The 16,400-nt window shown below is 39.1% G+C and overlaps 3 protein-coding genes across 3 annotated transcripts; 1 reads left to right on the top strand and 2 right to left on the bottom strand.

The window, feature by feature from the left end:
• Positions 1–4,289: 4,289 nt before the first annotated feature.
• On the bottom strand, positions 4,290–9,097 carry LOC141824511 (mRNA-decapping enzyme-like protein). Its single transcript, XM_074711818.1, has 8 exons — positions 8,783–9,097; positions 8,635–8,675; positions 8,189–8,238; positions 7,424–7,568; positions 6,198–6,251; positions 5,422–5,542; positions 4,795–5,250; positions 4,290–4,584 (listed from the first exon to the last, which is right to left on the bottom strand). Exons 1-8 carry the CDS (start codon positions 8,939–8,941, stop codon positions 4,513–4,515), a joined length of 1,098 nt encoding a protein of 365 aa, XP_074567919.1. The 5' UTR covers positions 8,942–9,097; the 3' UTR covers positions 4,290–4,512.
• A 188-nt stretch (positions 9,098–9,285) lies between these two features.
• Positions 9,286–13,234, top strand: LOC141825643 (uncharacterized). Its single transcript, XM_074713028.1, has 5 exons — positions 9,286–9,373; positions 9,857–9,897; positions 11,075–11,220; positions 11,305–11,580; positions 11,668–13,234. The coding sequence occupies exons 3-5, from the start codon at positions 11,082–11,084 to the stop codon at positions 12,888–12,890; spliced, it is 1,638 nt and encodes a 545-aa protein (XP_074569129.1). The 5' UTR covers positions 9,286–9,373; positions 9,857–9,897; positions 11,075–11,081; the 3' UTR covers positions 12,891–13,234.
• A 1,649-nt stretch (positions 13,235–14,883) lies between these two features.
• On the bottom strand, positions 14,884–15,874 carry LOC141825605 (NAC domain-containing protein 90-like). Its single transcript, XM_074712988.1, has 3 exons — positions 15,651–15,874; positions 15,271–15,566; positions 14,884–15,183 (listed from the first exon to the last, which is right to left on the bottom strand). The coding sequence occupies exons 1-3, from the start codon at positions 15,805–15,807 to the stop codon at positions 14,884–14,886; spliced, it is 753 nt and encodes a 250-aa protein (XP_074569089.1). The 5' UTR covers positions 15,808–15,874.
• Between the last annotated feature and the right edge of the window lie 526 nt (positions 15,875–16,400).

Raw genomic sequence — 16,400 nt, 5'->3', positions numbered from 1 at the left:
TCACATCTCATTACTGTATTAGTAAGTTAAGTCAGTATTTATAAGCAGTTTGGTGTTTGTTCATGCATGCGGACATCAGAAATTAAGAAGGCATTGATTGATCCAAAGCTGGAAGGCTTGTGGGCTTCATTACTCTCCAGCTTTCACAAGTTGTGTAGTTCTCTTTCACCCTGCAAAAGTTAGGCTATTGTGAAGGTTGAAACCAAATCAAAGTCAAAGGCCACAATGTTTTTGTCACTTGGATTTATAGTGTCTGCTGACAAGATTTGGTGGCTCCTCTAGATATTTCAATTAGTGAAAGTTAAAGAGCAAGCTTGTGAAAGATTCCAAAGGACCTTATCACAGATAGTGTCTTAATTGATTAACTAGCACAGCCTTTGCCTATGTTGGTTTTACCAGGTATCACAATCAGGTAAACTAAATTTTAATCTACATTGGCATGATAAGATATGGATGTCACATCAACATTTTAACGGTGGATGGTCGAGCAGTTAATGGATGCAAAAATAATTTACGAAATCAGCCTTAGCCAAGGAGATGAAGAAGGACCACAACTATTATGATGTGATGTGGATGCCAAATAAGTACTTTAAAGACGGCAGAACTAAAGCTAAAGTTAACGGGTGCTAGATTTCGACACGAATTGTGGATATTATGACAAATCTGATACATTAGATTTGGAGAAGGCCAGTTTGGCTTCTGAGTATCGGTTTAACCGTTTGAACCGAGTCAAGTTTCAAAAACACTGGGTGTAAGAGTGTTAGCAAATCTAGTCCGAGTTAGTTGATTTAACTGAAAGAAGAGAGGTAGAAAGGTGTTTTTTTATCTGAAGTGTGCATTGATAGGCCATTTAAGGGGACATCAACCAACTTTGATACTCTTGGCAACTTAATTGGAATACGCTACGTGACACAAGTATTAAACCTCCTCATTCAAGAACATTAAATAGCTGCATGATTTGAGGTTGTGAGCTGTGATCACTCATGCTTAAATGCTCCTCTCTTTTCTTTTTCCCACAGAGCAGGGAGAATCAACTACTATGGCTGGCTCACTATTGAGTCCAAGTAAAGGTGGCCGCTGACACTTGCCTGCCTCCACGGATTGGGCAATCCTGAAGCTCATGGCTCTTCGTAGGAGGAAGCATGAGCAGCATCTGGAGGGGAGGAGAAATAGCAACAGAGAGGACATGGTGCAGTCCCTTTGACTCGGGATAGTGTCTTAATGAGGAAGGAGTTATGTTGCTTGCTGGAATGCCAGTGAGGAAGAGCTAGTGATGAGCTCATGGAATTGACATGAGAGGGTTAATTGTGAGCAGCTGAGTTAAGTGAGGGTGAGGTCGCAGCAGCTTGGTTTAAGTGCATTCAAGCTTGTGTCTGCTGAAAAAGAGAAGAGAATGTGGCACTGGTGGGCATTAACCATGGCTTTTAATTGGAAGCGAAGGGGAATCTTGAGGACAGTTCATAAAGATTTAATAAATGAAAAATGTGATCCAGAGTGATAGGAGCATGATAGATAGACAAGGGTGGCAGTGGATCAGAAAATGCTTTTTGATTCGGAGTTTTGCTTCTTCTCATCTTGGTTAATTTGTTGGTATGAAAGAAATTGTTACTGGTTTTGTTTTATGAGAATACTCACTAAACCAAGATTTAGGTTGCATGTTCTTGTTATAAACTCTGTCGTGCTATTGTAGATGCCGGAGTGTGTGTGTGTCTGTGCGCACGTGCGCATGTGTGTGTTCGCATACTCTTATATTAACTTGGCTCGAACCATTTCGGTATGAGGTAGATGTACTTAGTCGAGATAGATCGAGAGGTGGTTGAGCTTGCCGCCTGAGGTGGATGCACTTCGACAAAGGTGGACCAAGAGTTGGTTGAGTGCACCTGAGTTGGCATGAGAAAATTTAGTTGCCGACAGACTCGTTAGCTCCTTTTTGCCTCTGTCTCTCTCTCTCTCTCTGCGCTTCTATGTGTGCGCGGAAGTTGCTAAAGTTGTCCTAATAATAATAATAATATTATTATTAATAATAATAATATTTAATTTTTATTATCAAATTAATTTTCTAGGTGGATGACTTGGATCTCACAAATCAACTATCAGATAAATTTGAAAAAGCGTAGGTGAGTCTTAACATGACATTCCAATGTCATTAGTGGTTTGAACTTTACCGACATTTGAAATGTCTAATGTGATATTTGAACTCTTGTTATATAAGATTATTCTTACCTCTTACTACCGCATCGTGCCTCAAGGTTGCTAAAGTTGTCATTGTACTACGAAAGAGTGGGCAATCGAAAGACTTCAAGAGATTATTGTAGGATTAAGTCCACATGGGTGGACTTAATCAAGTCCACTTTGAATCATCATAAGATGTGGACTTATACTTAATTAACACATATACAACTAATTATCATTAAAAAAATTAAATATCAATTAAGTGATTTAATACTTGTGGCATTAAAGGATGTTTGGATATTGGATGTGGATTTAATATGTAGATCCAATAATCTGATTCATTAATATTAATGGATTGTTAACAGGTTATGAGTTTTATGGTGGATGGTCCTTGCAGGATGAGCTTGATACAAGAAGAGAAGAATTCATTCAATTTGAACATCTTGATTTTGATCTTCTTTTTCCTTGGACTCTTCTCTATTGAGACTCAGATACGGATGGTTATCTGATCCTTATAGAAGACTTCCGCTACATTGTAAGAATCCTTTCGGCGATGAGTAAGAATCAATAGTTCTTGCATTTAATTCAGATTAGTCTTCCTTTGTCATTGACATTCAATTTCAATTTTGTAGCCTTATAAAGATGATAAACTTGATCATGCATCATTAATTTAGTTTTTATGTATCGTATTGCTATTGCTTTCATTTGTAACATTGTGCCCACGGAGCAATAACCGGCAAGGGAAATTTCGAGCTCTATGTATTTGGAATGATCGACGAGGAAAGAAGGTGAGTTGCATAAGGGCCGAGATACCGTAGTCGTTTCCTTATTGTAAAAATAATTTACAAATGGACTCTAAATCATTTGTTTAGAATCCGTACATATATTTATTGCCAAATCAGACGTAATGAAATTTAGATAGAAATCAAATGGGCATCTTCATTTACAATTTAATTGTACGAGTATCTCATTTCTAATAAAATTAAATAAATATCTTATTTAATTTGAACCGTCCAAAATATTCTTATAATGCCTAATTATTCAGCCGCGCAGGAGCTCATAATTAGTTTTTATAATTATAAAAGTTAGTTGTTAATTTCTATTACAATGATTTTATATCATTTTGATTTACAAATGATGAAGATTTCATAATATTTACTTTATTTTAAATAATATTATTTAATCATTTTATTATATAAAAATTAATAATTAATTTTAAATTTATAATTATAAAAATTAATTATAAACTTCTACATAATTTAATGATAAAATAATATAAAAATATTTTAGATAGTTGTACACCCATTCGATTTTAATTAGAAATGAAACGTTGATCCGACTTTAATTGAAAAAAAAATACGATGTCATTTTAATTTTTATCCATGAAATTTTCTCTCTCTCACACAAGACTATGAACTGAAGTCTGGAACCAACAATAAGGTAAACAGCAAACTCGAAACTGTGAGCTCCCCGCGTGGCTGCAAATCGTGACCGGGAGCTCTAGTCTAGCCATGAATCACGGTTGCGAGCGTCGGCTGGTCGTGAATTGCAGGCTGCAGCCGCCGTGGCCATCTTGCGAATCCCTCGCATAGACGAGAGTAAATTCACGACGTAGCTAGGAATCCTGCTCACTCCTCTCGAGCATGGTGCTCTCATGAGCTCGATGACCTCCTAGACAAGCCGACGACCTTTTTTTTTTCCTTTCTTTTCTCTAGCAAATCCTTATCATCGTTCACGCTTCGCCAGTGAGAGACCCTCACTTTCCACAACAAAAAATCTACCATTCCATGACCAAGTTGGGCAAGGTCAAAGGGACTGTCCAGTCGTACACTTTGACAAGGGAACGTCGTTCTCGTACCTTACAAAGCCTATAAAGTGCCAAGTAGAAATCTCCGACCCAAGTTGGTCCCTAGGCTTGCTTTTACTCAGATTCAGACAGCAGCAAGCAGTGCTCAGTCACCCGCTGCACCAGATCATTGTTCGGACCGAATAACCATCCAATAGCGAATCTTTACATCTGATTCGCACGGTTTGATGGCAGAAAGCTACACGCACTTTCCTTGTCGAACAGCTGTAAAGTTTCCTATTGCCTTGTTTTGGTGGCTGCTGCTGAGAGATCAGGGAGCAGAAATGAGAACACGTTCCATTAATTCCTGCTAAATATCAATGACAGACCAAGAGTAAAAGCGAAATAATTCCCATTCATATACAACCCGACTGACAATATAAACAAAAGCTCCATGTCCTTCTCATCGGCTGGCACTATTTTTTTTTGTTGTTGCAATAGCTCAACAGGTAAAGCTGCACCATCAGCAACGATATCGACCTTAATACCATCTGCTACTGTCTTGTTTGTAATGAAGAATGTGCATTTAGGAGCTCCCGATATACAATGTCAATGAAATCATCATTCTGTAAAAAAAAATGATAATAATAATAAAAAGATATTAGTTCATACTCTTTGGAGGTAAGATTTTAGTTCATCACTTACTCTAATTGAATAAATGATATAAGAACAAGGCTCCATAGACATTTACAGGAAAGCAGTCCATTTCGTGTGTGATCGTGATCAAAGAATAAAATGAAAATAAATGATGAGAAATGTAATGGGAAGAAATTTACCTGAACAACCCTCAGTAGCGCATCACGGACTTTGTCTCTTGTGATAACTGGTCCAAAGCTTTGAGTAGGAGCAAGAGATGCAGATGGAGTGGGCGGTGGAAAGGGTTGTAGTAGTGGAGTTCCAAATGGCTGCTGCATTGTAACCGGAGGATGGAGGAGAGGAGCTGCTGGAACAGAGGATGGTACCGAAGGCATTAACAGTGCAGATGCAGGCGAGAAAAATGAAGGTTTCACCAGATTTGTAGGGCGGCTGCTGATTCCATTGCTAGATTCAAGATTATCCAAAGTCAGCAATTGGGGAGTGGAGAGAACTGACGGAACGGAAACTGACTGAACAGTTGGTAAAACAGGTGGAGTGAGGCTTGATGCTTGCGTAGCTACAGGAACAGGTACAGAAGCAAGAGGTGGCTGGTCACTAATTGCTGCAATTGATGCGTTTTCGATATTTACAGCGTTCTGAAGAAATAAAAAATAATAATTTCTATGTCAGAAACAGTTATTCAAGAAAATTTTAAATCCAGAAAAACAGTTAAACGTTAACAGAAGACACCAAGTAAGAATTTCAAAAAAAAAATGTTGCAATTGATAGGCAATATGATGAAAGAAACTATTAAGCAGAAAACATACACTGAAGAACTTCACAAATGTCTCATTAGCAACATTGGGAGTTGGTGTAGCAGCCGATGTCGGCTCAAGAGGGCCTTCAATGACTGATGAAGTAGGTACAGCTTCAAGCTCTTCAAATTCACTGTTGCAAGAAGAAAAAGCTCATGGAAACAGCCAAGAAAACACTATCACCATGTACTGTGTATCATATATGAAAGCAAATGGCAAAAGGAGAGGAGGTTATCATCATCTACCATGATCCAAGCATGTGAAAAGGAGAGAAGACATAAATTTAAGCAAAAGTGCTAATGAAAAAAAATTCACCAGCAATCACGCCTATTATTCATTTAAAACGAAATCCACACTAGCAAGCACAAAAATTTTGTTGATTTAGACACCAGTGGATCACTAAAACTGAGCATCGTAAGTGATGACAATCTAAACCAGCAGCAGGAGAAAGTAACAAGTTGGCCCATGGTCAGCCGCAGAGAATTTTTTCTACCACTGAATGAAGTAGAAGCAGGGCTAAGATCCACTGTGAATATTCTCATTCAAATGAACATAAGTAATTAACTAATTCAGAACCATACTAATCATGGTATTGTCCATTATTCAAAAGAGCCTAAACAAAAGACCATAATTCATCATTTCCTAGGAATCCAAGCGAAGCCAAATAAAACAAGAAACTGCCCAATGTTAAACAAGGGATGAATGCATTGCAAAAGAATACTAGTATCACTCCGATAAATAGACAACTAAAAATTTGTATACCATGATCAGAATGATATGAGAAATACCTTTTAGAAGTTACCTTAGGCTTTGGAGGCACTTTAGAATAAGCATTTAGTATCCTGGATAAAAAAAATGTATCAGCATAATGTATCATAATAAATGAAATTAGAAGTGCAGCACAAATAAGGACATCGAGAAAGAGTAACAGTGAATAGCATATCCAGTACTAATTAATCATGTACAAAAGCAAAACTATAGCTAACAGAGAAGGAAAGGCATATAAGCATACATAATAAGAAATGATCATTCACATCTTCATGTGTGAAGTAATACATAGGAAGTGACGGGACCAAAAAAAAAAGAAGGAACCATGCATGAAATCTGCCAATGAGGAATGACCTATGTTTGTATATCATAAGAAACGATCATTCACATCTTCCCCATTCATAGTTAATAGAATAGGAATGACATATGTTTATACATCATAACAAATGATCCTTCACGTCTTCCTTTTGCAGGAAAACATTTGACGTACTGTCAATTAAGTGCTACATAATAAACTTGATGTCTTTTAATGATGTTGTTGCTGACTATAACCTATTCTTACAAATGATACCAAATATTATAATCGTAAGGCGTCATTTAATTTATAAATGTATTTCACAATTTCAAAATTAATTGGACAAGAAAATAGGAAAAGTGATAACTAGGGTTATTTATTTGATTTGCTTCAGACCAAACTGGTTCAAACATGAACATGGCTACATTGGCTGCATGTATGCCTACATAGACTACATATGTGGGTGCATAGATCATTTCGTCCCATATACTGAAACTAATTGCATATGCTATATTCCATATGCGCGCATATGTGTACGCTGAATTTGCCAATCAATCAAGAAAACAGTGATACTCCAATAACATTGCCTAAACATTCATCATAGTCACCACATTCACCATCAAATGCATAGCAAGCCAAAGAGCGCAAAAAATAAATGCAGAGGAGGTCCTGAATCTTTATTCTCTTAAAAAAATAGGGATGCAATCATAAAGAAGAGACATTATAAGATTCTAGATTCCTCATTTGTCCTGAATCTTATCATATGAACCAGAATGGCTAGTTATGAATTACAAATTTTTTTCTTTCTTTTGGCAATAACCAGCTTTAAGTCCTTTAAGCGTTAAGATATAATGGAATAAACAAGAATATTCTTACAGAAATGATGAATAGCAAAATGTCATATCAGAAATCACTTTAGCAGCACCTTGAAAAAAAAAATCAAATTAGTACCTGAGAAAAAGATTTGCCACTGCTTCACAATCAGGTGAATTATAAAACCAAATGCCATTGACTTCTTGAGCAGCATTTCGGTATAAAAGATATGGAACCTGAACTTCATACTCAAAATCTCCCAAAAGATTCTCAACTAGATTATCTGCTAATCGAAGAAGCAACATAAGAATGATGAACCTTCTGACTGAAGTTCATATATAATATGATATATACTGGCATTATCATAAAAGGATAAATTGACATCATTCTAGGTAATATATATACATACATAAAAGATAACCAGCTCCTATAATTTTGCAAGTTAAATAAATTAGGGTTAGAAGTGTTTGGGTAAGGAAGGAACTAAAAAAAGGTTTTATATTGCCATAATATAAATGTTTGGGTTAGGGAAAAGGTAAAAAAGAACTTAACAGAATAAAAGGAAACCTAATATGACCTTGTTTAAGACATTATACCCATTTCAATAGTAGGAAAAACCCAATCTTCTTGTCTCTATGTCATTGTATCCATCTCCTTTCCTTAGCCTCTTTCAAGAATAGGATTTCAGAGATATGAAGAAACAAGTTGGTGAATTCCTGCTTCCCTAAACTACAACAAGCTATAATTTTTATGCATGATTCCATAGTATTCCCACTCTAGAGAAATAATTTTTCACTACTTTTAGTTTATGCGACTGCAACCATGTAGAAACTAAATAATTGGTAATAAGAAATGTCAGAAAATACTATAACTTCTCAACTTTAACATGGACTGATTTCTCACCTGTATTACGTCTGTTCATCACGATGAACTGAAATCTGGGCTGTGCATTCCTGCACGAATACAATCATTTGTTTTGTGCTTAATAATTGGCAATAAGAGAATCAAGAAAATTCATAATCCAACCAAATACCAGCTACAGCAATTGTTAAGGAAATAATAATAAAAATCAACAAATGAAAGCGATCGCACTCAAAAGTCATCACTTGAAAGGCACAAGTCACAACCTACTGGTCCATGCAAATTCTCCAGAGACAGGAACGCGAACAAGGGAAATCTAGATATCACTAAATCCTATCTGTCAATCATTATCAACCGAAGTGTCACTGTGTCAGAATGAAAAGAATAAGAAAAAGGCAAAAGTGATTCGCGGACACTTCAAATTCGAACATAAAGGTGATTTTTTTTTAAACAACATTGAATGCCCGAGAAGCGAGATTCCGAACTACCTCTTGACAACGAATAAGGATCCTTCCACGTCTTTACGGCTCTGAGGGAAACAAATAAAAAGAAACCTAGATCAAATAAGACAAACCAACCGAAGGCCGTCCAAAATAACCAAACAAAAAAGAACGAAATTTTCCAGTCGAGACGCACCCACTGGTTGAGCTCGATGTTGAACTCGTAGACGGTGACGTGGGCAGCGGTCATGAGGATTTCCTCCACGAAGGAATCGACCCGCTGGAGTACGGTAAGGTTGTGGAGCTTGGTGCTGTTCTGGTCGAGATTTGGCATCAACTTCCCGCTCTGCGTCATCGTCCTAGCACTCGACCAAACCCTAAATCGCCCTAGTAGCAGTTCGAGCAGACGTCAGTCGAGAAGACTAAACGAGGAATACACACGACGACAACGACAGAGATCGATCTTCAGCGTAGGAATTCGGATCGAGAGGGAGAGGCGATGGAACGGAGAGAGGAAGACGCCGAAAATAGACATTTTTGGGACATTTTTAGTTTGGTCCTAAAATTTCTGAAGCTCTCAAATTAGACATTATAAACATCGACCGGGCTTAATTGGTCTGGTTGGATGAACCCGGTTTATTTGAATGGAGTTGATTTAAGGAGGGGCTGGCACTGTAGATCCCTCTTTCTCGTCTTCGAAGGCGGACTCGAATCAATCGGCGACGATCAGCCACGACCGGAGGCGGAGCTTGAGGGCAATTGCGGAGAGGGTTGAGTATCGATTCAGGTAGTATCCTGTGTTGATTGATTTTCCGTATATGTTGATTCGATGTTGAGATCTAATCTAGGGTTAGGGTTTGTTTCAGGTATCGATTAGCGACGTTGTCGAGACTGTTTCCTCGGATCTCATCGTAGTTGGCCATGTTTTGGTTTTTCGATGTTTACCCTCTTGAGATTTATTGTCATTCTCACGGCTGCAAGATCTCGGCCGGTCTACCGTTTTGGGTTTTGAGCTTCCGTATTTGGCCCTAGTTATTGGGTTAATTGTCACAAGGGACTATCTCTTGCTCGAATTGACTTTATACGTGAAGAATTTAACTTGAAATGCTTTGACAAAGTGCTTTTAATTTGATTATATGAACTTTTTTGTGCTATTAACCCATTTTCCGCGTTTTCTCCTGATGTGCAATCAAAAATCTTTTTTTTTATTATTTGTAATTGAATGTTTATCATCTGTTGGTCTAATTGCGTTAGTAAACCACCATGCCAGGCCCAAGGCGCGCTGTGTTATTTGCGGACTTATCCTTAAAGGTAGATACAATAACAAATCATTCCTTGGTTTATGCTTTCAATTATTTGCTACTTGAATTGATGAATCATGATTTATAACTATGTTCGCTATTCTTTGTTTAGTTGTATGCTATAGTTTGCTTTATTATGTCCACACCATTGTGTTGGTTTAAGAAGAAAATGTTTGGTTATCATTTCTTTTTACGAACTATTGTTTGTCATGCATAGACTTTGGTTTTGTGGGAATCATATGCAAACCCCACATCAAAAACATCATCGTGTTCATGATCATTCAGCTTGAAAGATTCATCATTCATCAAGCCATGTTTCTCCCCAAATGGTCTCCCAACTATTTGCAGTGGACTACACAAATCTTATACCTTCATTGAGCTTTATGCAAAGTTGTATTAGTATTAGTATTCATATGTATCAAATTAATTTTGATGGCATTGGCTAATGATTTCTTTGATCTCTCTTTCCATCACACCTAATCTAATTGATTTGACTGATCTAATTATAGAATTTATTAGTAGCCTTTGTACATATTCACACTGTCTCAAATCTCAATATACTTTCTATCATTTTATTATTTTTGCAGCGATCTAGTATTCTTTTATTGTATCCTTTCTTGAAACTCCACATGTCCATTTTAACATTTTCACCACTACTACATTATCTTTTTCACCATTTGCTTGCTAGCAGCTCAACATTCAAATCCATAAATTTGATAGTCCAATCTTATAAAAATTTCCTTAGCCTAAAGAGCACATGCAATCACACAAGATTCTATCAGGTCCTCTCTTTTTTTGCCACCCCTTCTTTATCATATATTCATTGAAAATAAAATTCATATATTTAGTTTTTGTTCCATTTATCTTAAACTCTCTAGTCTGTAAATGTTCTCTCCTTAATTCAATCTTTGAATTTTATCTGATAAATTTTTTATTAAATAGCAGAACATCATCTGCAAATAACATACCTTTAGAGTGGTTATCTTGAACCTGGAGTGAGTTCCTTTACTTCTAATGTTAAGAAATAAAGACTTAAAGCTGACTCTTGATGTAATCCTATAACTATAGAAAAATAATTTTTCATACTCCCAGCTGCTCTTATCAATATTATCATACAAGGACCTCTATTGAACAATTCTGGGTGTATATCTATTCATACTTATGACATCTACTTGCTAATTATGTAGGATAGAGATGGTGTTTAACTATGATGATACATCTTTTTCCAACCAATTCCATTTAAATGGGAGATATCTCGCTTGCGGCAATCAACTTGCACCATTTGCTGGAGAAAATCTCTATGAATCTGTCCCTGCTAAGGCACTTCTTTCGGGTAACTTTAGTTAACACTTATAAGTTACCTACAAGTTACTGGGACTTAGCCAAGATATCCTTACACTTTTCTTATGCACCGAAGATGTGGAGAATGATTCGTCTAGCTATCACAAAGAGTTCATAAATGTGACTGCTGATCTTTATGACAATCTTCAAAGTGGTCTCAGTGGCAATCCTACCCTGGCATGGATGACAGGCAATACCAGTGAAGTTATTCTGTCAGATAATGGAAAAAGGTCTCTTTCTGATGACAAATCTTCTCTGCAAGTAAGCAAGCGCTTAAAACAAGTAGATCATCATTTGCAGTCAAGTTCACCTGAAGAAATTCACTCCAGTGCCTCTAAGTCGCCATCTCCAGGTAGTACAAGTACTTGGTTGTTTTCATGGTCTAATTAACTAACACATGGTTGAAAGAGAATGTCTGATCATAAGTATATATTTTTAGGTTCTATTGAGGATTTAAAGGATAGTGTGGTTGACACTATTGCTGATGAATTTGCTAGTGAAGCTAAGAGCAGTCATTTGTTTGCACAGTATACTAGTCATGAAAATGATTTGGACTCACCTACCAGGCTAACATTGCATTCTAATTTTTCTGGAAATAGCTGTCGAGCATCTGAGTGTAATCATGATAACGAGATATTCTCTCCTATATTTTGTGAATTAAATTGGAAACGTGTTCCTATTGGAGCAAATCATCAGGCCGATATTTCAGAATGGAGCCCTTGTGAATTTGATAATCAGTTAAGGAATTCTGAAACTTCATGCAATTATCGTGGAATTGATTGCAACAAATGGCTTGGGACACATTTGATGCCTATGCCTGATTCGGCTTTACTGGCTTCAGAGGTTGTAGTCTTACCTCACGAGTTGGATTGTAGTTGTCCTGATGATGGTTCCATCAGATGCATGAAACAGCATGTTACAAGAGCAAGAGAAATGGTCAAGCAAGATTTGGGGCAGGAAAGATTCTCAGAGTTGGGTTTCAACAATATGGGTGAGGTTGTGGCTCAAAAATGGACTGAAGAGGAGGAGCAACTGTTCCATGACATTGTATCTTCATATCCTGTCTCACTGGGCCAGAATTTCTGGAATAAGCTGCCTCAGTATTTTCCTAGTAAAAGTAGCAAAGACCTTGTAAGCTACTACTTCAACGCATTTATGCTCAGAAAACGAGCTGTCCAGAATAGGTTGGACCCGCTGCACATAGACAGTGATGACGACGAATTGCAAGAAAGTGATGGTGGTGAATATGCAACAGATGATGATGACGTTGATTCTGCAGTGGGCTCTCCTGTTGAAGGTGTAGATGATGTTTCTGGCCAAGATGAACTTAATGAAATGGAAATAACCGAGGAGACTGATGATTCAGAGGATCACCATTATCACATGCTGACTGGTTATAAGGGTGACATGGAAGAATTTATTCATACAAAGTCGAATCTTGTTTCCAGTGCTGCAGACCACAATATTCAAGATGATTCATGCACATCCTTTGAAAGCCAACACAATGCGACTAATTCCTGTGATCCTACTGATAAATTTGCATTGCCACATGGGTTGTTCGACAACCATGTGATCTTGCTGGACAAGGATGACCTGAAAGATGGTCCGTGTGGATTAACTCACAGTGAGTTTTCAGGTAGCCACTGTGACCTTAACACATAGGATATGAGTTATAGCTGTGGAACAGAGACAGACGGCTTCTTATCCTCTTTCAATGCCATCAAAGAGGTGTTCGGAGAAGTGCCTTCTGAGAGATAAAAACTTTTGGTCAGGTAGTTTGTTTCCTTGTTCGCAACTGAGTCAACTTGTCAAAGCTTCCGAAGCTCTCTGTTCGGTACATAGTGCATTTTGGTGGATTGAGCAGGTCGTGCTTTGTAGATAAATTGGTGTGAAGTAAATGTTCAATGCCTCATGTTACCCATAACGCTAGCCTCTGCATGCCTTGCACTTTGATTGAAGTTGAATTTATATTAATTTTTAGGGCAATATTTTTCTTCTTTTGATCACTAATCTGTTTACTACTAACTACTTATGCTTTACATTAAACGAGTGCACATCTCCTTGACATTGCTTACTCAATTTAAATGGTTGGAATTAAGTACTCATTTATTTATTTTAATAGGTCAAGTTTGATTGTCAATACGCAAGTATGTATGGGTAATAATGCATATAGTTAATCCCACAATTGTCAATGTGCATGCTTAAAAATCAAGTCGTTTGCATTTTCAATCAAGATTAGTTCAAAATTCATTGATCAGGAAGTTGATTTGTGCTGCATCAGAATTTTTTTTTTTTTTTTTGCAAAAGGTGAAATCCGTTATCCTAACGTTCACACGGTCAGTCTTATAATCATATGTGAGGAGATAAATCAAAAAGTTACAGTTGACTCATGATGGAGGAAAGTATTATCTCGGTTTCATCGAGATAATTTTATTTTTTTTCTAAATTTATTCTGTCATAACCAATTCCAGTTATATTTAAGAGCTGTATCAGAATTCTCAATCAATACAAGTTCATTTATGTGCCATATTAATTTAATTAGTCTTGGTCTTCAGGTTGAATTAAGTATTCTGGTGGTAGTAGTTTGTAGTTTATTAATGAATATATATATATATATATAGATCGATATACTGCGCGACACCGCCCGCGCAATCCTGTGCGCGCCTCCTCCGACCCCCGTTCACTGTCGCCGCCCTAGCATCGCCGTCTGGCCATCTCCGGCCGCCGGACCGGGCCCGATCGACGCGCCACTCACCGGCGCATCGACCGGCGTCGATCCGGTGGCCGGAGATGGTCGGAATCTGGCCAATTCGGCCGGAATAGTAGCCGACCAAACACAATGACATTTGCGGCCAAATCTCGGTCGGTTTCTGGCCAAATCGCGGCCGGAGGCTGGTCGAGGAAGGACCGCCGGCCGCCGGCGTGTCGACGGCGGCGGAAGCGGGCGGAGGTCCGAAAGAAATGCTGTGCACGGGCGCTTTGGACCGTCGGATGCGGCTCGTGATCGCGCAATAGACAGTTTGATTGTGGTCACGCACGAGCGCGCAGGGATCAGCCGCGCAGTATATCAAATCTATATATATATATATATATATAATCAAGGATGCCTCACTTTTGGGGCACACACAAAAAGAAGATTATATATTCATTAAATCATTAGTCAATTCTCATCACTTGAGCTGTTGAGCTGTAATGACAGCAACCCCTGTAACAACTGTCCACAGTTGGTCAGCCGCAGACGAACGAAACAATGGTCAACCCAACGTAATGCTTGCTCTTGTATTGCCCATCCGAAGAAAATAGACGCCGGCAGTGGAGCAATCACAAGAGAGGCAGGAGGAGTAGAGAAAACGGAAAAAAAAAAAAACATAAGGGATATTTATATAAATTTTTGTTTCAATCCGTTCCTTCCGTTCACCTTTCTTCCGATTCGGAAGGGATAAGATTTTCTCTTAAAATTCTCCAGATTATGGTTTTCATCCCTTTTAAAATTTTAATCAAGTAAACGTATAAAAAATTTTACTCGGCGGATAAGTTACCGACTTTTACTTTACGTACCCCCAAGTAAACGGAGCCTGAATCTTCGCCACTAATTTATTAATCAATTCTTCAATAAATAATAAATAATTATGGAAAGTAATCAATAGAATTATTGTCATATTTCGTCGGGCCCACTCCAAATGCATGCCATGAAATGGTCGTCCACGTCGCCATTTTCCCCGGCGCCGGCGCCGGCGCTCCCATGCTGTCCTGCCAGAAGGCGCTGCAAGCCATCGCCGGCTGCGCCGTCCGATGAGTTGGAGCTGTCGTGCGAGACTGATGCGGTAGATCCCCTTTGGGGCGTGACCAGCGCCGCCTCCTCTTCAGCTCCTTGCGCCGCCGTCGGACGGCGGTCGAACGCTCTTATGTAGCCCGATCTGGTGTACACCCGGCACACGCTGAATTCGCTGCGAAACTGCGCGAAGCAGAGGAGCGAGTCGATTAGTTGGGTAGTCGCCGTCGAATTCATTGCTAATCAAATTGAGCGGGAGTTAATGACTACCCTCGGTGGCGCGTCGGCTGCGGCGGGAGCGGCGGACTGGTCGAGGGCTCGGTACTCGTTCATCTTCCACTTAGTCAAGGTGCCGACGGGCGCCCTGCCCTCGTAGAACACCATGGTCCTCTTCATGCCCAGCGCCCGGTTCGCCGACGAGAACACCAGGTTCGGCGAGCCGGTGGCCTTCCAGTACCCCGACGGCGTCGTGCGCGTCGGCCGCCCGCCCTGCGCCTCCCGCTCCTGCCGCGGGCAGAAGAAGATCCACTGCTCCCCGTCCCCCCTGCACGCCTCCCCAGACATCTCTGCCCCTCCAAAATTTGAATACTCAAACAAACTCATGAAATCTTACAGCTAAAATCTAGCTAAGGTAAGAATTCAAAGCTTACGAGAGAGCTGCCAAGGATCGAAGTTGTAGATATCCACGACAGGGATGACCACCTCCATGTCTTGTCGGCGATTCTCAAGCTTGTTTCGGAGGAAGAAGCCGATCAACTCTTCTTCGGTGGGGTAGAAGCGGTAGCCCGGCAGCACGACGGAGTTCATCCTTGCAATCTGCTGGTTGAGTTTGCCTCCAATGTAACGTCGGAGACGATAAAAGGTGGGAGGGGAAACGTAGAGACCGAGTGTGAATTGTGGAAGTCATGGCCTGTGTGCATGGTGGGGTTTGTGGAAACTTAGGGAAATGACAAGGACTAGGTCGAGTGGACATCACAAAGCTTAATTATTCTCTCGCTTGGCTTAAATGAGGCTTGTTACGTCCTCCATGACGTAGGGATAAGGGATTGTTAAAGGGTTATGGGGTTTAAGTACGTGGTTTAAATTAGACTTGTTACGTAGGTATGGGTCACAATTTTACTCCAAAATAGTTTGTTATTAGTTTTTTTTTCAATGATAATTTACTGCACCACGCAACTAAGTTTCTCAAATATCTAAATCATATGCCCTACAGTGGTCAGAGATGGGAATGTTCTGGTTCATGGCTTTTGCACGAGCTTTGAGTTTTCAAAGAAGGAAATGTAGTAGATTAGTATGAAACTAGGAATCAATGCTGAACTTTAAAAGTGTGCACGCATGTTGACTCTTGGAGAGAATTGACCTAAGGATTGAATTCAATGGAGCAATTCTTGTTGCTAGCC

Source organism: Curcuma longa, chromosome 3 (assembly GCF_044706935.1).
Source record: "Curcuma longa cultivar G26 ecotype Majalengka, Jawa Barat chromosome 3, ITB_CL_G26_1.1, whole genome shotgun sequence".
Lineage (NCBI taxonomy): Eukaryota > Viridiplantae > Streptophyta > Magnoliopsida > Zingiberales > Zingiberaceae > Curcuma > Curcuma longa.
The sequence above is the reverse complement of the archived record's forward strand: the minus strand, read 5'-3'. Positions and strand labels throughout refer to the sequence as shown.